This window comes from Astatotilapia calliptera, chromosome 23 (assembly GCF_964374335.1).
Source record: "Astatotilapia calliptera chromosome 23, fAstCal68.1, whole genome shotgun sequence".
Lineage (NCBI taxonomy): Eukaryota > Metazoa > Chordata > Actinopteri > Cichliformes > Cichlidae > Astatotilapia > Astatotilapia calliptera.
This window is the reverse complement of record NC_137443.1, coordinates 20089568-20111650: the sequence shown is the minus strand read 5'-3', so window position 1 is coordinate 20111650 and position 22083 is coordinate 20089568. Positions and strand designations below refer to the sequence as shown.

Below are 22083 nucleotides of genomic sequence, written 5' to 3'. Positions count from 1 at the left end.
ATAACCTTTGTCAAATAGGAAAGTTTTAAGCCTAATCTTTAAAATAGAGATAGTGTCTGTCTCCTGAATCCAAACTGGAAGCTGTTCCACGGAAGAGGGGCCTAAAAACTGAAGACCCTGCCTCCATTTATATTTTTAAATATCCCAGGGACCACAAGTAAGCATGCAGTCTGCTATCTAGGTGCTTTAATGGAGTGATAGGGTGCTATGAGGTAATTAAGATAAGATGGGGCCTGAACTGATGAGCTAGTTCTCCAAAAGTTGATTCTGGTCATCTGGATGTATTTTCAGTGGAAGAACCATTTCATCACTCATCCAAGTGACTTCTTCAGTCTCAGCTGACTGCAGGCTGAAATCACAGCATTGTAAGATGGCAAAAGATGTACCCTTAGGCCCCCTCCTCGATTCAGAGATAGTCTTTCCCTTTTCTTTCGCCATCTTACAATGCTGTGATTGCAGCCATTCCCCAACTCTCTGTGAATGGTACTCATGGCCATTGATCAGTGGGCTTTGATCAGTGGTTGTTGATCAATGGTCATGAGAATTTGTATAATTATGATGAAGGAACTGACCTCCCAGCTCATTGTTCTCTCACTGGTTCTCTCATTATGCAAATGTACTGTTTATAAGATTTGGGGAAACCTGTAGTCAGCTGAGACTGAAGAAGTCACTTGGATGAGTGACAAAACGTTTCTCCTACTGAAAACACTACATCCAGATCAACAGAATCAACTTTTGGAAATTTACTTACCTGGATGATTGAGCATGGATCAAGATGATCAGCTAGTTTTTCAGCATTACTCTGAGACACGATGTTTTTAATTTTAGAGATGTTGCGCAAATGAAAGAAAGCAGCCCGACATTTTTGTTCAATATGCGCTTTTAAGAACATATTCTGATCAAAAACAACTCCAAGATTCCTCACAGTGTAACTGGAGGCCAAGGTAATTCCATTCAGAGTAAGTATCTGAGGACATATCATATTTCTAATATTTATACAGTTACCTCAGTTTCATTTGAATTTAGAAGCAGAAAAATGAGGTCATTCAGTAACTAATTTTTGTGTGTTATCTGGCTTCGTGGATAGTTGAGTATCATCTGCATAACAGTGAAAATGTATGCTATGCCTTCTAATGATATTTCCTAAGAGGGAGCATGTATAATGTGAAAAGAACTGGTTCTACCACGGAACCCTGTGGAACTCCATAATTATCCTCAGTGTGTTAAGAGGACTCTTCATTTACATGAAAAAAAAAATGAATGAGATGAGTCCACTGTCAGAGGCCATAGAGTTTTGTAACAAGTCACCAAAGCTGTTTCTTTACTCTGAAACCTGACCGAAACTCTTCAGATAAACTCTTTCTCTACAGAAGATTTTTTGTGCTGTTTTATAACAAGTCTTTCAAGATGTTTGGAGATGAAAGGAAGGTTGGAAAATAGCCCATAATTATGTAGGACAGCCAGATCTTTTTTGTTTGCTTTACTCAGAAAAACAAAAAGAAACAAAAAGTGTGATTTTAAGAGGACATCACACTTCAAACTATTGCTATATTATTGTTACATTGCTGGAAGTTTTTTCAAATTCAGCTCAAAAGCGCATTTCTGTCAGCAACTCATAAAGAATACATGGACACAGACATGCTTTCCATTCTCACTTTAATCATACTGACCAACAAAATTATTAAATCAAGTTTCAGTGGATATGGCATGTTAGTGACAGTTTGTCCCTTTAATGGAATCAGTCTGAACAGAAAGAGTTAAACAGGAATCTGTGAAAAAACTGGAACATCAAACGGAGATCAAGACCATACAAAGCCAAAAGTGAGGGAAGGTTGGACAGAAATTCATCTCAAGTCATGAATTTGAAACAAAAACAAAATATTGATGATACATAAACCAAATTAAAAATATAAAAGTTCCAGGAGTAGTACCCTGAGGAACCTCATAAACAATTATTGACTCTAATTCTCTCTGTCACAGGTGGGACTTGTAGCTCTTTTCTTACAAGGATAAACATTGTTTCTCTGAAGGGATTACATGAGAGGCATAACTGTGAGTGTTGGTGGATGTTTACACATGTTTTACAGATAAAGCCTTTTTATTGCAAGATGCTGACTGCTGCCATTTGTGCCACTGTGCACCAGCTTCTTGATACCCTCATGGATCCATCGAATGTACCTGGACACCTGGGTGTAGAAGTTATACTTGCCCTTGCGTCCGCAGCCTTCGCCCCAACTCACAATGCCAGTGATGAAGTGGGTGTCATTATAACGTGTGATGTGTGGCCCACCGCCATCACCTTGGCAAGCATCCCTAGATTTGTAGCCAGCACAGAACATGCCATTAGTGACTAGAAACCGAGTGGACTTGATGCAGGTTTGACGGTCCACATGGGTTACAATGAGGCGCTTCATGATCATGGATGGAATCTGAGCCTCCCCAAGACGTCCAAAACCACTGACCACAGCGACTGGCTCCCGCATCAGGACCTGAGATTAAAGGTAACAAATTTATCCAGAGTGGCAGCTGTCTGTTTCTGATCCTGCATTTCTTTTATTTTGTCATGTAAACATGGCATAACTACAGCTATGTAGTAACTACAGGTCTTCAACTGGAGTAGACACCCAGATAATTAAATGTTTAAGCTTAATTTGTGGAAAACACAAAGGCCTTCTTTTAAGGTAGATAAAATAGAGCGACTGCTCTAGCTTGTGGGAAAGTCAACCCTCAAAGTATTTGACCATTGGCCAAGAAGAAATCAGATTTAGGAACCAACTACTTACAGATGTGGGATTTGCACTGTAGCATTTAAAGATTCTGTGGTGTTTCAAAGGTGCAACATACAATAAATGACATGTTTATATTCAACTGTTTGCCCGTCCCTGATTTTTTTTATTTATTGTTGGATCTTGTGTAGCACTTCTTGTGAGGGTGATATATAAACTAAATTTTACTTACTGACTTTTTTTTTAAAACCTTCTTGCACATTTGTCACATTCACATGTTTTAGATCATCAAGCAAATGTTAATATTAGTCAGATAGTTTTTAAATGATGATTTCATTTAAGAGAGTAGAAAAAAGCTATCCCAACCAATCTGACTCCCAAATGAATAACTGGATGTTCCATCCTTGGCAGCAAGAACTGTGAACAAACATTTGTGAAAAATGACAAAGGAGTTTTTCATATCACTGTGGAGAAATATTGTGTCACTCTTCTTTGCAGAATGGTTTTCAATCGCAAAGACTCAATTTATCTCAGATCTGGTGTCCACAATTACCCACAAGAATTTAAAAAAAAAATTGCACCAGTTTGATGAGTGCAATGTCATTATCGTAGATTTGCTCATTGTAGTTTCTGTGGGCGAGGACTGCTTCCACTTTGTGGTCAACTTCAGTACCTTCATTCACTGACCTGTCAAACTCACCTGAGTGCAGAGAAACAAACAAAACACTTTAATTACAACAGTCAAAACAAAAATGAATACATATATGACACCTACAAATCTGTGGTCACATCTGTGGTTTTTCTATGTATGCATTATTGTAGGGTCTGCCTTACAATATAAAGCGTCTTGAGGTGACTGTTGTTGTGATTTGGCGCTGCATAAATAAACTTGAATTGAATTGGACCTGTGCCAAAGAAATTACAGAAAATATTTATATAAAAGATTTATAAATTCTTATTAGGCAGACAGTCATCATTAAAATAAAACTTAAGCAGGTATTTTTGAATCTGAATGTGATGACCTAGAATTGTATGTGAAGGTTTGTAATTGGCTCATCAGACCTACCGAGCCTGACGTTGAAGTCATCTGACTGGTTTACACAGCTGGCAGCTGTCAGGATGATGTTTTCATTGAGTATTGTTCCTCCACAAAGAACTATTTCATTTTCATTGAAAAGGAGGGCCTAAGATATGAAAACAAACCATGCAAAATGAGACTGTTAAACCTGTCCAGAGTTGGAAGATGTGTGAGGATGACAAGCAATTCTATGAACTCTGTTAAAAAACAAAAAACTCACTTGAGAGTGATAGTCTGTATCTGATCAATGTTTTTAATGCAGCTTCATGTTGTGGGTATGTTCATGTGTGTCTCTACCTGCCATGGACATTCTCCTGGTGGACAATACCCTGACTGGCGATATGACTCATCTTCTATTTCAGACTCAATCAGACTTTCCAAAGTTGTCCAGGTCTTTGCTGGAATTTGGGTTCTGTTTTCAGCCACTAAATCGGACATTAAATCAGCATCCTGGATCGGCTCTGTGGAGTTTACACTGGTGTTAAGTGCAGTTATATTCCCCTCCATTGTTTTTGTCTGATGGTCCCTCAAAACTGTCTGCAGCCCTTTGGGGAGGATGAAACCACATCTGATGGTCTCTGCAAGAGTTTTATATAAATTAGACGTTGGATTTTGTCACCAGAAAGTTTAGTTTCACTTTTTATAGTTTCTAATGTCTGATCTGTGATGTATTTCACTGCTCTGCTATCAGAGTAAAAGACCAGGTAGATTCTTAAGACTCTCACCATTGAAATGGCAGGATTTTTTATCAGATGCCAGGAAGTACCCATCAGCACAGGAGCACTGAACACTTCCCTGGATCACATTGCAGAAATGTTCACAGCCGCCATTTTTGTTCTTACAGAGCTGAGGAAGAACTGCAAATACACAGACACTGTTAGGATTCTGCACTCCTCCTTGTGTGTGGCAGTTAAAGTGTTAACAATTCAGAGAGACTGTAGTTATGCTTAGCATCTGAACAAGCACCACATCACCAGTATCCCAGCTAGGATTAATCCTAGATACATATCTCTTTTCATGTACAATTTTCACCTATTTGAAAAACGTTACTGTGATTTCTGTCCAGTTTTGAAGACAGTTGGAGAAACTATACCAGAGCAAGGCTCTAGGCCCAGATAACATCAGCCCCAGTATTCTGAGGACCTGTGGTAGCTAAGTGTGTTACCGAGTCAAATTTATAACCTGAGACTGAAGCAGCAGGAAACAAATCCCATGTGATTCCTGTACTGAAGGAGCTTGTACTCTTTGTTATTGTGGGTCCTTTACCTTACAATATAAAGTGCATTGAGGCAACTGATGTTGCTATTTGGTACTATATGAATTGAAAGAAAAAAAGAAAAATTGGTACTGTCAGAGCTATCATGAAGGTAAGACTAGTCTAAACATCTGTTGACCCTCTGCAGTTTGTATACAGATCCAGTCAGATTGTCTGTCTGGTTGACGCCATCTACGCAAGTATTAATTGTATAAATGATGACTGTTACATGCGTATATTTGTTGTTTAAAATCCACGTTTTATAATTTAGTAATTAAATTACTTGGAACAAACAAAACTCTGGAGTTTACCACTTGGAAAGCCTATCGTTTTAGTTTAGTTTTAGGTTTGTTTTTCTTCATTTCTTTTCATTTGGCTTCTTATTTTTCTTTTCATTAATTAAGCAGATGTAGCTGAACATATAGTAGCTAATGTGAAATAAAACTCACCAGAGTAAACAGCCCAGAAGGTTTTCTACACACAAAAAAACAACAGTTAGAATTCAGGAGTCATTAAACAGGACTCTTTATTGTTTTTTCTGGGTTTTTTTCTAACATTTAAATGTAAAAAAAAAAAAAAACTAATCTAATAACAAACATAAAAGCTCAGACTTGAGTCTGCAACTGAATTTCTAACTGTGTATCACGCACTCTAGTGGAATCTAAGAATGAAAATGCAGGTGTAGAAATGAGCTGAGTAGCTCCTTTTTAAATTTAACCAACTGTCTTCTGGGTGTCTTCAAAGTACTCGCGAGCCTCTTCAAAGTCGCACTGTTCCTCGTAGCACTCCCGCTCCAGGTTCCCCTGTCTGAACTCTTCCATAAATGTATTGGCCCGTTTGGGCCGCAGGAACACGGTGTTGGCCTCGGGAGCTGAACGAAACACTAAAAACACAAAAGTGTGAATTTACAGGTTGTTTCCTGTGGCACATTTAGTCACAACTGGAAGAACTGAGCAACTGAAAAACTGGAGGCTCTGCCATGTTAGGTTAACACATAATGAATAACTAAAACTAACTGAAGTGTTAAAAAGTTAACAGAGGATAAAAAATTAAATAATCAGTCATTTAATTTCTACTGGTGCTTTGACAGCTTTGATTATAGCTGTTATATATTCATTTTTGTCTACAGTACTTTTTCAAAAATCTTAAGCCACGCCTCTGCTTACCCACCAATGGCTCTGTCCTCCACTGCAAGATAACAATCTGCAACTCACCTTGACCTGTGCGGTCCCCAGTCATCCTCCTAGCCTCCCCATGGTATCATACAAACTCTAATAAAAGACTTAAAGCAAACCATTCCCTTTGGTCCAAGTTTGGCTTTTGCTCTTGAGACAGTTTATCAACAGTTGCACTGTTTAGTGGCATGACATGATCTATAGAAAATGCCAAAGATAACACAGTTTGACAGACATAAAATAGTATTATAGCACCAATGAGGTGATTCCCAAACAGCTATTAGCTCTTCAAATGTATTCTTAAAAAATGAAGACTGAACAGTGAAGGCCCAAATAAGATGTGGCACATTTTAAAGAAATTACAAGAAAGCTGCCCAAGAGAGTTCAGACTGTGCTGAAGAATTTTACAATTCATAAAACGTGTGTTTGCACATGTAAATAAATTTGCTTACAAAGTGTAAAGAAATGAGCGGAAGTCTTTTTTGCACATTAGTGTACAAATTCATGAAGTCACTGTTTAAATGTGATTTGAATTAAGAAGATTAGACGTCATGATGTTAATGGATTAATTTATACTTTTAGTATAATTTAAATAAAATTTAATAATTGAATTTAATAACTATTTAATCATTATGTTTAAGGCTGCATTGGAGGTTACAATTTTTGTGTGTAATATTTTACTTAGCCATCCCCATTGTTTGTTTGTTTTTAACCACTAAGTTACTATAGAGATAATGATGCTATTTTGACACTGACTAAATATTGTCTGTTTGTTATAACCTATAACATTGGACACACAGCAATTTTTCTAATTATCACTACTGTAGTAACAGTAGCTGTAGTAACAGCAGGTTTTTATGCCACTTGAATATTTTTGTCAGTCAACTAAGGAACAACAATAACACAGCAACAGGTCAAAGGTCACTCTCTTACCTTTTCCTTGACTGAAGACCTGAAGGAAACATTGAAGAAGGCAGAACAGGAGAAGAGACGCAGACATGATGCTGACCGCCATGACACTGACTGCACTGCTGACACACACACACACGTCTGCACACACACACATACACACTAGTGACTCACAACAGCAGTATAAACCTCAGATATTGTATCATGTTTTTAACAGTCTGTTAAATGGAGTTCATTTATAACTGGCCTGAAATAAAGATGTCAGTCTGGTCCCAGGTTATTTTACTGGTGTGCATTTTTGTGTACATATAAACATCCAGTCCTTATAAAATTATTTGTTTTTTGACATTTTATTCACATGATTCTCTAAAGAGTTAAAAGACCACGCAGTTTCCCGTAAACGCTCTGTTCTTGAAGTGGACTCTGGCCTTTCCTTTAAAAACAAGCAAAACAAGCAGAAGGTCTCCATGTTTGTTTGTTTGAGGTAAACAAGGATAGATTTCATCACTGACATTTTTACATAACATTGAGTTTATCCAGATCAAGTAATAAGATGGTTCTTTAAAACCATTGTGCCACAAATTTTACATTTTCTTGAGCAAAAACACAATTTTGTAAAACAACTTTTTTCCAAACTGTCACTGGAGATTCTTCCACCTTTTGAATTACTATTATAAATACAAGCTATACTTATCATTAAATGACATCAGGCTTCAACATGTTCTTATAGTTTGCTTTTATTTGCTTCATGTTCAGTTTAAAAGCTTGTTTCTATCAGTGACTCATGAAGCATACATGGAACAAAACATTGAATTGCTGAGATTATGAAATGCATTCTGTTTAAAAAAAAATGTAATTATACTAAAAAAAAATGTATTCAATCAAATTTCAGAGGATGTATCCTGTTTGAGATAGTATACATCTTTGATGGAAACAATCTCATGAGAAAGACTTACAGAAGAATCAGTGAACCAACCAGAACACGAAACATCTAAAGTGGAAATTAAGACCAAAATCAGAGCCCAGAGGAAATGATGGACTTGAATTGTTCAGAAATATGATGTCAGATGATTGCCCTGGAAAAATAAACATTAATACAAAATTAATGTTACATAAAATAAAATTAAAAATATAAAGGACCAAGAGTAGTACCCTGAGGAACCCCCAAATAATTACTGACTCTAATTCTGTTCGTCACAGGTAGGATTTGCAGCTCTTTGCAGCACTAGGATGAATAGGTTTCTCTGACTGTTCATTAGTGATTACATGAGTGGTGCAAAGTCTGGCCGATCTCTGCTCAGTGACAGATGTTTTACAGATAAAGCCTTGTTATTTGGGCATGGTTCCTCTTCATCCTGCTGCCGATCTTGTTTTTTTGGATCAGCGTCTTCATACCATCACGGATCCATTGAATGTACTTGGACACCTGGGTGTAAACACCATACTTGCCCTTGCGTGCACAGCCTTCACCCCAGCTCACGACGCCAGTGACAAAGTAGGTGTCACGGTAACGTGTGACATGAGGCCCGCCACTGTCACCTTGGCAGGCATCCTTGGCTATTGTGTCATAACCAGCACAAAACATACGCTGCGAGATACGTAAAGGAGTGGATTCGATGCAGGTTCGACGGTCCACATAAGGTACAGATAGGCGCTGCAAGATGCTGGATGGCTCCCGACCCTCGCCGAGACGTCCAAAACCGCTAACCATGCCATCCGGCTGCTGCATCAGGACCTGACAATAGAGGTAATCCATGTATGATTGTCATATAAACGTCACATAATCAAACAAATTTGGTAAATTCCTTTTTGGTTGTTTTTTCTTTTCTTTATGTTTCTTTCTTTCTTTTTTCTTTCTTTTTAAAAAAAATATGAACTAAAGATTAAGGCTGCATACACAAATGTTTTGCTCAACCAAACCTTTTTATAAGCTTCTCTGTTCAAGTATAAAATCTAGTTGTTTATCAATCGTCTGAAGTAATAGGAAAAAGTTTATTAAGCAAGATAAAACTTTTTGCTTTTACTAATTGCACCGTCACCTCAAAATTAGATTTTCCATTACATTTTGCATTATTGACATCAGGGGATTCTCAGAATTTTAGTGAGAAACAAAATAAAACTCATGTGGCACCAGCAGCAGTATCTGCATCCTCTTTGGCCTCATATGAGAAATCTATTATTAATCTAGGTGTGATGGATTCTCTAAAGCTCAATTCTCATGTGAACAGAGTGGTAAAACCCTGTTTTTTCCAGTTCTAGCTGTGGTTAAAAATTAAGCCTCCTTTGTACAAACGTAACTTTGCTTTTATAACACCTTGTCTTAATCACCCAGGACTCATTGCTCACCTACAGCTGATGCAAAATGCTGCAGCTCGCTTTTTATCTGCTGCAAGCAACATTATGTCAGTCCAATTTCACCTTCAGTTCACGGACTTCCAGTTCATTTACAAATCCAAGTCTCTTAATGATTGCACCCCCATTTTATCTATATCAGCTGCTACATCCATCTGTCCCACCTTGTTGTCTACGTCTCTATGCTCTCTTTTATGTTTGGTGTTACAACACTTTGGTCAGGCCTGTTATGTATAAATAAAAGTGATATGTAATGGTATAGTATGATATGATTTTAAAAATTCACCTTTTCAGCAAATTCTTGCTCAGGAATGCAGGCTGGCACAATGAACCTGCTGAATTTGATGGGTGTGGTTAATTTGATGAGTGCAATGTCATTGTGGTAGGTGTCTGCCTTGTACCCTCTGTGGGTGAGGATCGTGTCCACAATATGGTCAGCTTCAGTGCCCTCATTTACCAACCTGTCAAATTCACCTGAGTGCAGAGAAAAAGCAAAGATGTTCAGCGATGTTTTAATGAAAAATCATAGTAATTAAATTTTTTTACAGCATACAAAGCGCTTTGAAAACAGAACACTGTTAATCACGTCCCGATAAGGGACATGGCCTAAAACCTGTGCGTAACCAACAAAAAGTTCTAAACTGCACTATTTCTACCAACTTAAAAAATGCACATAATAACCTCAGCATTGGTAATGTTCTATATTAAAAAATTGTAAGTGATCATTATTTCTTTTTTACAGAAGTTGACAAAAGGGTATATCTGTACCATATCTCATACTTTGAAAAAAATACCCACATTAAAATCTGTTATAAAATTTATCATATTAAATATACAATTGAAAAATATGTCATATGGACCATAAAGTTAAGTTAAAGATCATAAATTAGATTTATTACTTCTTAATAGGCATAAAGACATTATTACCTTAATGTGATGAACTAGAATTATATACGCAGGTTTACAATTGGTTCATCAAACCTACCGAGCCTCACGTTGAAGTAACGTGACTGGTTCATGCAGTGGGCAGCAGTCAGGATGATGTATTGATTGAGTATTGTTCCTCCACAAAACCCAATATTATCTTCATTCACAAGGAGAGCCTATGAGGACAAAAACAGCCACCCACCCCCCCAAAAATGAAAAAAACATTTGAATTGACGATATAAAACCTGTGCAGAGGTCTAAGACATGTGAAAATGAAGTTTAATGCTATGAACTCTTAGGTGTCAGCTGAGTATTGATAATGCCTTCTAGATGTTTACCCTGAGGGAATCATGTGATCGATTGAAGGTGAAAGTATGGGTTAGGGTTACTTTTTACTGAAACAGAAACTGTATCTGGCAGGTAAGTTCTTAAATTATAATCCCAAAACGTTTTGTGAAAGAGTCTCTACCTGCCATGGGCATTGTCCTGGTGGACAGTCCTCCCCGTTGACAATACGAGTCATTTTCGCCATTTCAGACTGAATCATCTTTTCCAAATTAGGATAATGTGCCACGTTTTGGCTTTTGTTCTCAGACACTGAGGACATTGGACCAGCATCCTGGACATAAGGCTGTGTTGTTAAGTTGATGTTGCCGGTGCTGTTAAACTTAGTTATGTTCCCCTCTGTTATGTTTTTCCTCTCATACCAGAAAACAGTCCGAACGGCTTTGCTGCTGATGGCACCACATTTGTACGTTTCTGAAAGAGTTTGTATGGTAATGAGAGGTTGAGTTTTGGGACCAGAAGATTTCAACATTATGGTTTCCAAAGTCTGATCTGTGATCTAGGTGCTCTTTTACTGTTCTGCCATCTGAGTAAAAGACTATTCACATTCTTAAGCCTCTCTCACCGTTGGAGTGGCAGGATTTGTCATCTGATGCCAGGAAGTATCCATCAGCACAGAAGCAATGAATTCTTCTCTGTATCACATCGCAGAAATGTTCACAACCACCATTTTTGTCCTCACAGAGCTGAAGAATAACTGCAAAGACACAGACACAGTTAAGATAGATGGTGCCACTGTTAAAAAAACAAAGTAGGTTTCTGAAAAAACTTTTACATCGTCACAGATGTGCATGGTTTACAATTTGGAATGGTTGAGATTATGCTTAACATCTGAACAATTGCCAAACTGCCAGTATCCTGGTTATATTCATATCTATCCCTTCATACAGAATGTTCATCTACCCAAAGTCTGTGATCCTATGTAAGGGTAGGAACATAGAATGACCATGAAATCGAGAGTTTGGCTTTTATGATCTTCACCAAAATAGAAAAGTATGGCATCCGCATCACTGTTGACGCTGCCTAAATCTGTGTCAGTTTCTCACTCCCCTCACTTGTGAACAAGAAGATACTTGAAATCCTCCACTTAGGGCAGTAACTTATCCCTTACCCAGAGTGGGTGTTCCTCCCTTTTTCAGCACCTCCTTTCATCAGCCAGAACACAGAAAAGTTGTTATGGATGGGTCCACAATAACAATGACCCAAAACATGCTGACAATGCAGAAAGTGGCCACAGGAACCCTGCGTCCATGAAACAGCTCATGTTGTAACAGGGTCTTTGGTTCCTTTTCTTCTGCAGATTTTTACTATTGTTTACCATCCTACCTCAAGAAAGGTCAGGCTATCCCAGGAAAACTAGCGAGAGGAGGCTCAGCCAGCCATGTTTTTGTCCCCACTGCTATCTATACTGAAGTAATATAACCTCCAGAAAGGTTAGAAAACTCCTTCTGAAATGAGCAGTTTTCCCTTTTTGTGGCAATAGTTTTTTTCAGATAAGATACTGAAAATGGATGGGAGCTTTCAAACATTAGCAAAACTTGACCAAAACTTAACCATTACTAACCTTACAGTATATCTACAAGATTGTATTATTGACCAGAATAAGTTAATATGTTTTTCTGAAAGGCAGTAAGTGAAATTTGAAGTTCTTCACCAATTTCACAGTTGAAGCCCTTGTACCCTTCTTGGCAGTAGCAAGCGTAGCTGCCAATTCCATCTTTGCATTGGCCGCCATTAACACAGGGTGATGATATACATGCATCTCCATCTGTGGGACATGAACAGCAGATTGAAGCAAGTGTTTGACTGTAGTGGTCAAAGTACAAGGTTACATTTTAGCAGCTGTCCTCTTTCAGTTGGTAATTGTACATATATTCTAATGTCCTTTCAGGGTATTATTTGTAAAGTTTCAGCATTTCTAAGATTTTAATACAAAAACTTACCAATATACTTGGCCCAGAATTCATCCTGAAAAAACACAAAAGAAAATTAAATTGCTCAAAAGATCTAAAAGCCAGATTTTCCATCACTAAATAATAGTTAATAATGGAAAATACCATAATTTAGACATATGATTCCTAATATTTACAATAATCTTTTCTAATATTTCCTAAAATTTTGTAATGTTTGAGTGCAAATTTAAATGTATTAAAATAAAGGTTAATACAGTTTTTTCTTTGTCTTCAAATATCTCTCGCGCCTCTTCCCAGCTACAGCGCTCCTCCACACATTCTCTTTCCATGTTGCCTTTTTTCCACTCCTCAAAAATGCTGTTAGCTCGTATCCTTCGATTCAGCACTTGATTGGCCACTTGGCTGTCTAAGAAGACTGAGAAAAAAAATGTAAAACATTAAATTAAACATCGGTATTTAATTTAATGATTTCGTTTTAGTGCATTTTGAAAAAGTCATGAAGCAACACTTGAAGTGCCAGAAACACTTCTTCTAATGTCCACTTGAGGCTGGCTCCTAAAGTGAATGAGTCCCCATAGACACCCATGTTAAAATGTCCATCTTTACAGTTAAAATAACATATTTACAGTCTGATACAAATAACTCCTTTCTATAGCTAATTTTGCCCTTCATAACAGCTGCACACTTCCTTAAGTTTAACATGTTAACATAAAAAAGACACTGACAGTCTGTTGCAGGGCAAACACAGAGAGACAGACAACCATTCGCACTCACATTCATGTCTATGGGCAGCCCGCCCCTTCTGGAATATTCTTAATGTAATTACCTAACACAGTGGTTCCCAACCTCTTTTTGTTCGGCCCCCCTTTGTTTTACAAAAAACATGTTCGCGCCCCCCCCTCGCACGCGCACACACAAGCATGCACAAACACATCCTCCAACCACACACACACCCATACTTTGCTCCATTGCGGTTTATTTCACAGCTCAAACATTTAGTAAACAATTAAGCAAATACAAGTAATCTGCAATAAATTGCAGGTAGTAATAAAATAAACTACTCTCTTTTACGCTATGTCCGCAGCTGCACGAGTATTTTTGAAAACGCAGTTGTTTCGTCAACGGCGTTTCAAATCACCGAAAACTGAGATTTTTTTAAAACTCCTTGGAATACAGAGTTCGTTGCAACGTCAAAGGTATGTGCCTTTTTTCACGTCATGCTGTGCGCCACGTTATTGTTTACATGGGATGAATTGCAGAATGACAGATAGAGACAAAATACTGTTAATCTGACTAGGTCTGACCTAACAGATAATATGACTTGCTGTGTCTTAATGGTTCTTATACCATTTCCATTGTCTATTTTCTACGGATTATCTATAGCTGAAGCTATATAGCTATCTATCTAAATAGCTGAAACTCTGGAAACTCTGGAGCACAAAGGCATTCATAGGCATTCATGTACTGTTTCCCAGTAGAACACACCCAGAACACCTCACCCTCAGCTGACTCCTTCTGATGTGGAGGATTACCATCTGTAATTTGAGACCTGCCAAATGACTGAATTTCTTACCCTATGGCTAAGGCTGAGCACAGCCACTCTTTGGAGAAAACTAATTTCTGCAACTGTATTCTGTTGGCCATTACCCAGTGCTAGTGGCCATAGATGAGGTTGGGAAGTAGGCTGCTGGTAAATTGCTCTCTCTCACTGATGGACCAGTGTGGTGCAGGGTCAATGTCTCCTCCCCTCACATGTGACACTCCAACCTTTCATTGCAGAGGACTATGGCTTCAGATGTGGAAGTGCTGATTCTCATACTGTCACGGTTCTGGGTCCGTTGGACCCAGCAATTGAGTTTATTATGTTTTGGTTTACTTTTGCATCATGGATTATTCTTTGTTTCTCTGGTACTTTGTGTTTCAGTTATCTTGGTGTTTTGGATTGTTTTCTCATTCTCTTGTTGTGATGATGTTTATTATTAGAGTTTCATGTTTCTGTTTATCCATGTTTTAGGAATTGTGGTTTTGTGGAGGTAAGCATCAACGACACAGAGCTCTCAGTTCTCACTCCTTCTTTATTCGCCTCCAACATCAACTGCGCATATCGCGCCACAAAACACAGGAACACACTTCCTATACACTGGGTGTGAGTGGAGCCCTCTAGTGGTCCACCACACATGCCCCCCCGAACACCCAGCAGAACTAGTCCAGGACCCGGGGCTTAAGCAAACGGCCGGAACGGCTGAACTGGGGGGGTGGGGAACTGACAGAGGGCAACCCAGCCCGGGAGCGAGGCTGGCATTGGCGGTCAGAAAAACCTGCAGACGACTCGGACTCCGTTGATTTTGGGTCGCTCCTGGGGAAAAAAACAGAATCCATCAGCCCGGTGGCAGGTGGGCGGCCGCGGCGAGGGGCCTGGGCCGGGACCACCTGATCCTCTTGCAAAACGTGCAAGCTTAAGTCTGTCAACAGAGACAACTTCCTGCCGACCGCCAAAGTCCAAAATGAAATGTTTGTTGCCTGGTTTAAGAACCCTGTATGGCCCGTCATATGGTGGACGCAGCGGAGTCCTATGGGCATCGTGCCCGACGAAAACGAAACGAGCAGAGTCCAATGAACTCGGAACAAAAGTGTCAGGCAGGCAGTGGTGCACAGGACCAGGAACAGGAAATGAGTCTCTTGGGGGGTGAAAAGGCAACAAAGAGGTATCGAAACATGGGGGGGGGGGCTCTCAGGTAAGAATTCCCCGGGGACCCGGAGAGGCTGGCCGAGGACCAGTTCAGCTGGGGAAGCCCCGAGTTCTTCTTTAACGCAATCCCAGCAAAACCCAGCAAAACCCACGGAAGATGGTCGACCCAGTCGCCACTTGTTAAGGAAGCACGGAGCGCGGCCTTAAGTGACCGGTGAAACCGTTCGCACATCCCATTAGCTTGAGGGTGGTATGCTGTGGTGCGGTGGACCTTGACTCCCAGGCTGTCAGCCATAGCAGACCAAAGCTCGGAAACAAACTGGGGGCCCCTGTCCGAGGTAATGTCAGCAGGGGGGCCGAAACGTGAAACCCACGTTGACAAAAATGCCCTGGCCACCGTCGCCGCTGCCGTGGACGCCAGGGGTACCACCTCCGGCCACCTGGTTGTGCGGTCCACCACAGTCAAAAGGTGCGTGAAACCCTGTAACTGCGGCAAGGGACCAACCAGGTCCACATGAACGTGATCGAAACGCCTACCCGGGACACGGAAAGGTTCGAGGGGTGCCTGTGTGTGCCGGTGGATTTTTGAGCGTTGGCATGGGACACAAACCGCCGCCCATCCTTTCACCGTCTTGCGAAGGCCCGGCCAAACAAACCTGGCGCTGACCAGCTTGACCGAGGCCTGGACGCCGGGATGAGAGAGGGCATGCACCGAGTCAAAACCACGACGACGCCACGAAAGGGGAACCACCGGGCGGGGGCGGCCGACATACCGATGCCGACATACACCGGAGAAACCAACATGTGTGAGAGACAGTCAGCGACGTGATTGGACTTACCAGCCACATGCTGAATGTCTGCGGTAAACTCAGAAATGGCTGCCAACTGGCGCTGCTGGCGTGCGCTTCATGGGTCAGAGACCTTGGACATCGCAAACGTCAAAGGTTTGTGGTCAACGTACGCAGTAAAGTTGCGACCCTCGAGGAAAAAACGAAAATGTCGTGTCGCGAGGTGCAGGGCCAGCAACTCCCTGTCAAAAACACTGTACTTGCGTTCAGCATCCCGGAGCGTTCGACTGAAAAAGACAAGCGGTTGCCAGAGACCTGAAACCCGCTGTTCCAACACCCCACCCACTGCCACGTCAGAGGCGTCGGTGGTCAACGCGATTTCCGCCGACGGAAGCGGGTGGGCCAGCAGGGCGGCGTCAGCCAGCGCAGACTTGGCTGCGGAAAACGCACGGACGCGTTCTGGCAGCCAGTCAACCGGATCTTTGGCTGTTTTACCTTTTAAGGCAGCATAGAGTGGCTGTAGCAGGTGGGCAGCTCTGGGGAGAAAGCGGTTGTAAAAATTTATCATCCCCAAGAACTCCTGCAACGCTTTAACCGACATGGGACGCGGGAAAGCCGAAACGGCCTGGACTCTGTCGGGCAACGGAACCACACCTTCAGCGGAAATGTGGTGCCCGAGGAAATCCAGAACAGGCAACCCAAACTGGCACTTGGAAGGGTTGATGATCAGGCCGTGCGCTGCCAAACGCTGGAAAACCTGGCGCAGATGGGACTTGTGCTGGCTCGCTGAGCAGCTGGCCACCAATATATCGTCCAGATAAACAAAAACAAACAGCAGCCCACGCAAAACGGAGTCCATCAGCCGCTGAAACGTCTGGGCGGCACCTTTCAGGCCAAACGGCATGCGCAAAAACTCGAACAAGCCGAACGGGAACCTGGTGATACCCCCGCACCAAGTCAATTTTAGAAAAAATCGACGTTCCGGCGAGAATGGCAAAAAAATCCTGAATGTGGGGGATGGGATAACGGTCATTCTCCGTGGCATTATTTAAACGGCGGAAATCTCCGCATGGCCGCCAACGACCGTCCGATTTGGGCACCATGTGAAGCGGAGAGGCCCATGCACTGTTCGAACGCTGTACAATGCCAAGGCGCTCCATGGCTGCAAACTCTTCCCGAGCGACGGACAGTTTCGCGGGGTTGAGGGGGCGCGCGCGCGAACACCGGGGGCCTGACCGTGGGAATATAATGCTCAACCCCATGCTTCGTTACCGTGCTAGAGAAATTAGGGACAGACAGCGATGGGAACTCTAAAAGCAAACGCTGAAAAGCATCCCTGGAGGTCACTACATTAGCCCGAATCAGGGGCTCAGCGGCCCGAGTAAAACAGGGTAGCGAAGAAAACGAGAGAGCATCGATTAAACGCCTGTTAGCAACATCGACAAGTAGTCCATGAGCACACAGGAAATCAGCACCCCAAATAGGTACAGAGCTAGCGGCAACAACAAAGTTCCACTGGAAATCCCGGCCATGAAGACAAACAGTCACCAACCTTTCCCCAAACATTTTGATGGGAGAGCCATTAGCTGCAATGAGCTGCAGCCCACAGTTCGCTGCTAGTCCGTCGGCAGCGGTAGGGGGAAGGAGGCTCTTCTGGGAGCCGGAGTCCACGAGAAAACGTCTCCCGGAGCGCGAGTCCTCTATGAAGAGCAGCCTTTCTGTATTGCCAGCGGTCGCGGCTGCTACGGCGCGCTGGCGGGTCCATTTCCCTGGGCCCTGAAAGCGCAAGGCGGCAGGCAGCGACGCGCTCTGTCGCCAAAACGCTGATGGTAGAAACAGATGCTCTTTCCGCGGTGCCGGCGTGTAGCAATCCCTGCCGTCAGCAAGGGGGCGGATGCTCCGGGGGAGGCAGGTGGAGGCGTGGAAGGTGCCGCTGGCGTGTCCGTAGCCAGGGCGTGAACGTCGAAAGTGCGGCCAGCCAGGAGAATGCGATCCGCTTCTTCAGCCAGGGAGCGATAATCCTTCGCAGGCAGAAGCGGAGAGTTCGTGAGGACAGCTCTCACGGCGGCCGGTAGTTGGCGGAGGAAGAGGTGCACGAAGAGGAAACCACTGTCATCCGGCCCGAGCAACGATAGCATGTTCTCCATGAGCTCGAGCGCGGTAACACCACCCAAGCCTGACAGGTTGAGGAGCTTTTCGGCTCGTTCGGCGTCGGAGAGGGCATAGCGCCGAAGAAGCAGGTCTTTGAGGGCGGCGTATTTCCCTTGGGCGGGTGGGTCCCGGAGGAGCGCCATCGCGCGACGGGTGGCCAGCGGGTCGAGCGAGGCCACCACATGGTGATACTTCGTGTCGTCAGCCGAGATGCCGCGAAGGGCGAACTGAGCCTCCACGTGTACAAACCATGACGGGGGGTCATGGAGCCAAAAGTCCGGCAGTTTCAGCGCCACAGCGAACGTAGCTGCAACAGGAGGCGGAGGTCCGGCGGCCGCTGATGCATCCATAGCGGAGTCTGCGTTATCTACGGCCCGTTGCATGCTCGAGTCAGGGGTCACCAATGTGGAGGTAAGCATCAACGACACAGAGCTCTCAGTTCTCACTCCTTCTTTATTTGTCTCCAACATCAACTGTGCATATCGCGCCACAAAACACAGGAACACACTTCCTATACACTGGGTGTGAGTGGAGCCCTCTAGTGGTCCACCACAGTTTCATGTATTTTCAGTCCGTGTCTTTTAGTAGTGTTTCATGTTTCCTGTTTTATTGTGAAAGTCTTTGTCTTAGGTTAGTGTGTGCAGCTTTGTTTCCCCCTGTCTCGTTAGCCCTGATCTCTCCCAGCTGTGTCTCCCTCCTGTTGCCCATTCCCTCATTACTACCCTGTGTACATAAGCCCTGTGTTTTCCCATGCTCTGTGTCGTTTTGTGCCCTCAGACCCTGCCTGTGTGTTCCAGTTAGTGTTTTCATGTTTGATTTCTGTTTTGTTGGTGCCAGCAATAAAGCTGTGGTTTTCAGTTATATTTCCGTCTCAGAGTCCTGCACTTGGATCCACATCTCCACCTCCCCGCACACAGAGCCCTGACACATACCCGCTGCTTCACAATCAACTGAAAACCACCTGATGAAGCCAACATAGGCTGCAAAAGCAGAGATGAGATTCTGAGACCAACAAAATGGAAGTTTACCGCCACCCGACTAAACCCACAAATTCTTTCCATTAAAACTACAAATATAATCATTGACAAAGGGTTTGCCTGGCAGAGTCCTACATGCGACGGGAATGAGTTTAAAGAGGCATTTTGGACTAAACTGCTGCAATGGTTATGCAGGGAACTGCTTTGTACCTCCTGTTGACAAACACACATTCACCAGCTGGGCTCACGTCCTCATTTTAGGTTTGACAGCGTTTTAGTAGATAAAGGTGAACTGCCTGGATGTGAATTGTGCTGTAGTTTGGGGAAGGCCTCGAAAGGGAATGGCAGCAGCTCCTAGCAGATCCCATCTTTCAAACCATCTGTCTTCTCTGTCCAAAATGTGAACATTGGCATCCTCAAATGAGCGACCTTTGTCTTTTAGATGCAGATGGACCGCTAAGTGAACAAAGCCATCTATGTCCACTGTGAAAGACCATCTTTGAACAGAGGTGGTGGCTTACGACACCAACTGTCTGCCATTTATAATCCAGTCTTGAGATCCCTTCCCAGACGCCTTAACGCCCACTCACAGCCTGGGTAATCTGACCTCAGGAAATCACATCATAGGGTGGGGCCAGGTTTCCCAATGAGCTCACCTGAAATCTTGGCTGATTGTGACCCACACCCGTTTTCACACCTTGGCTCGTGTGATTAGGATCATTAGGAGGTCCATTGTCCCTCTTGGGGGACACTGCGAAAGGGCTTAAATCTGGGATTCTCCACCATTTGACCCTAGAACTGAAGAAGCTTCTTCAGGATGAGAGGCGAAACGTCTTGTAGCAACTTAAAGAAGTCCAGACACTTTTCTTTCCAGGCTCCTTAGACCATAATACCAAAAAGTCAAAACTTTAAAAGTGAACTTCAATCCATTTATGTGATAGAAGCTATATTTATCTTTTATATACAGCTAGTCTTCAAAACCCTAAAGACCAGATAAACACATATCTTAAATGTGGTGTAAAGAAGCAGTAAAATGGTACAAATATGGTAATTAACCATACTAGCATAACAACAAACTAGCATAACAGCTAAAATGCTTGTGCTGCAGCAAAATGTCCAGAAACCAATAAGTGATGTCATAGTGGCTATGTGCAGGTTCCGTATAGGCATCTTCTTACCCTTTCTTTTTTGTTTTTGCTTTATTTAGTATTTTCACAAATAAATCAGAAGTTTTTATATTGTTATTTATACAATTATTGTTCAAAAGTCCATTTTCAATGATAAAGAAAATTATGATGATTTAGTAGAGTATTTCCCGTGTGGCATGCATGCTGCTGTCATGCTGACATCACACACAACACACCAAACACACGGGGTGGGGTCACGTGTCACCTGCCATCTGTCAATCACCCTCACCCACAACACCCCCTCTAAAAAACCCAATGCATTCAACATAGTGGTATTTCTTTCTCTCTCAGCTTAAACACCATATTCTTCCCCACTTCTATGATGTGTCATTGTTAAAAGCTAAACATACAGTTTTATAAACATACCATGAGCAGCAGCCAGATGAAAGAACAGGAGTCCCAGGGACAGACGTATACACCAGAACATGGTCCTAGATGTTTATGAGATCAGCCTGGAAAACCCTCTGTGTTGAGTGGAGTAATGGAGTCTGAATGTAGAGATAAGATAGCCGAGAGGAGGGGAGGTGTAGAGGGTAACGACCTCTATGGAGAGGGAGGGGGACGGAGTGTTTAAACTGACTGATTGGGCTAGTTGGGTTTTAACTGAGTCATCAAAACTTCAAGGGAGAACTGCAAGTCCCAGATAGCACTGCTGAAAGTAAAATCCTCCAATCATGGAGGTTGCCCCTCTGGCAACCACGCCAAAGAATGTTTAGTATGACTTCCAGCATGAAATTTATCATGACACAGCCAATCAGATTTTAAAGAGCTCCTGTTATGCTTATGCCCAGTTTTGTATGTTTTTTTATGGGACTAGATAATACATAATGGATAACACAAAGCTATCATTATCCTCACTACATGTGCGCTTTCCTCTAATTGGCTAACTACTGGAAGCAAATAGATGGGCAGGAAGGAGTCATTGTCAGCTGCATAGTCTGTAGTAAGTGGAGTTGCTGTGCCTATAATAAATAAACATATAAGGAGCACCAAAGTTTCACATGTGAGTACTTTATAATTTAGTGCTTTGGTTTGTGGCTTGATCTCCAAACTGTATGTCAACACATCCTTAGCAAGATACTTAACCCCAGTTGGCCCCAGATCCATCAGACCCCATCCATCATGTGAATGCATGAATTTCAGTCCTTAGGCATAGTAAAAAGCAATTGTGTGAATGTAGCAGTAACAAAGTGCTTTGAGTACTCAAATTGAGCAAAAAAAAAAAAAGTACCAGTCAAGTCAAGCACCAACATGGTTGAAAAAGACTTTGCTGTGAACAGGATCAGGCCAGGTCAAAGGTTTTAGTCTGTTGAACCTTAACCGTCTGTGAAGGTTCTCATTCATCCAGGTCATCATAGTCTAAGGAGCTTGCAAAGAAAAGTGTCTGGACTTCTTTAAGTTGCTTGAAGACATTTCACCTCTCATCCTGAAGAAGCTTCTCGGATGAGAGGTGAGATGTCTTCAAGCAACTTAAAGTCCAGACACTTTTCTTTGCAAGCTCCTTAGACTTGAACCTTAACCCTTGCTGTACTGACCGTCATGGATATATGAAATACAGAAAAAGGCAATGGCATCATCAGAACAGCTGCTCGGGTGGTGCTGTCTACATCC

General features: G+C 42.3%; 2 protein-coding genes across 2 annotated transcripts; both read right to left on the bottom strand.

The window, feature by feature from the left end:
• Positions 1-1705: 1705 nt before the first annotated feature.
• LOC113015910 (coagulation factor X-like) lies at positions 1706-7328 on the bottom strand. Its single transcript, XM_080297188.1, has 8 exons — positions 7168-7328; positions 5782-5942; positions 5509-5533; positions 4530-4661; positions 4102-4382; positions 3793-3910; positions 3293-3426; positions 1706-2489 (listed from the first exon to the last, which is right to left on the bottom strand). The coding sequence occupies exons 1-8, from the start codon at positions 7298-7300 to the stop codon at positions 2082-2084; spliced, it is 1392 nt and encodes a 463-aa protein (XP_080153314.1). The 5' UTR covers positions 7301-7328; the 3' UTR covers positions 1706-2081.
• A 534-nt stretch (positions 7329-7862) lies between these two features.
• Positions 7863-20996, bottom strand: f10 (coagulation factor X). Its single transcript, XM_026158282.2, has 9 exons — positions 20839-20996; positions 12935-13095; positions 12711-12735; positions 12422-12535; positions 11333-11464; positions 10892-11181; positions 10481-10598; positions 9782-9969; positions 7863-8878 (listed from the first exon to the last, which is right to left on the bottom strand). Exons 1-9 carry the CDS (start codon positions 20897-20899, stop codon positions 8456-8458), a joined length of 1512 nt encoding a protein of 503 aa, XP_026014067.2. The 5' UTR covers positions 20900-20996; the 3' UTR covers positions 7863-8455.
• Positions 20997-22083: the final 1087 nt, after the last annotated feature.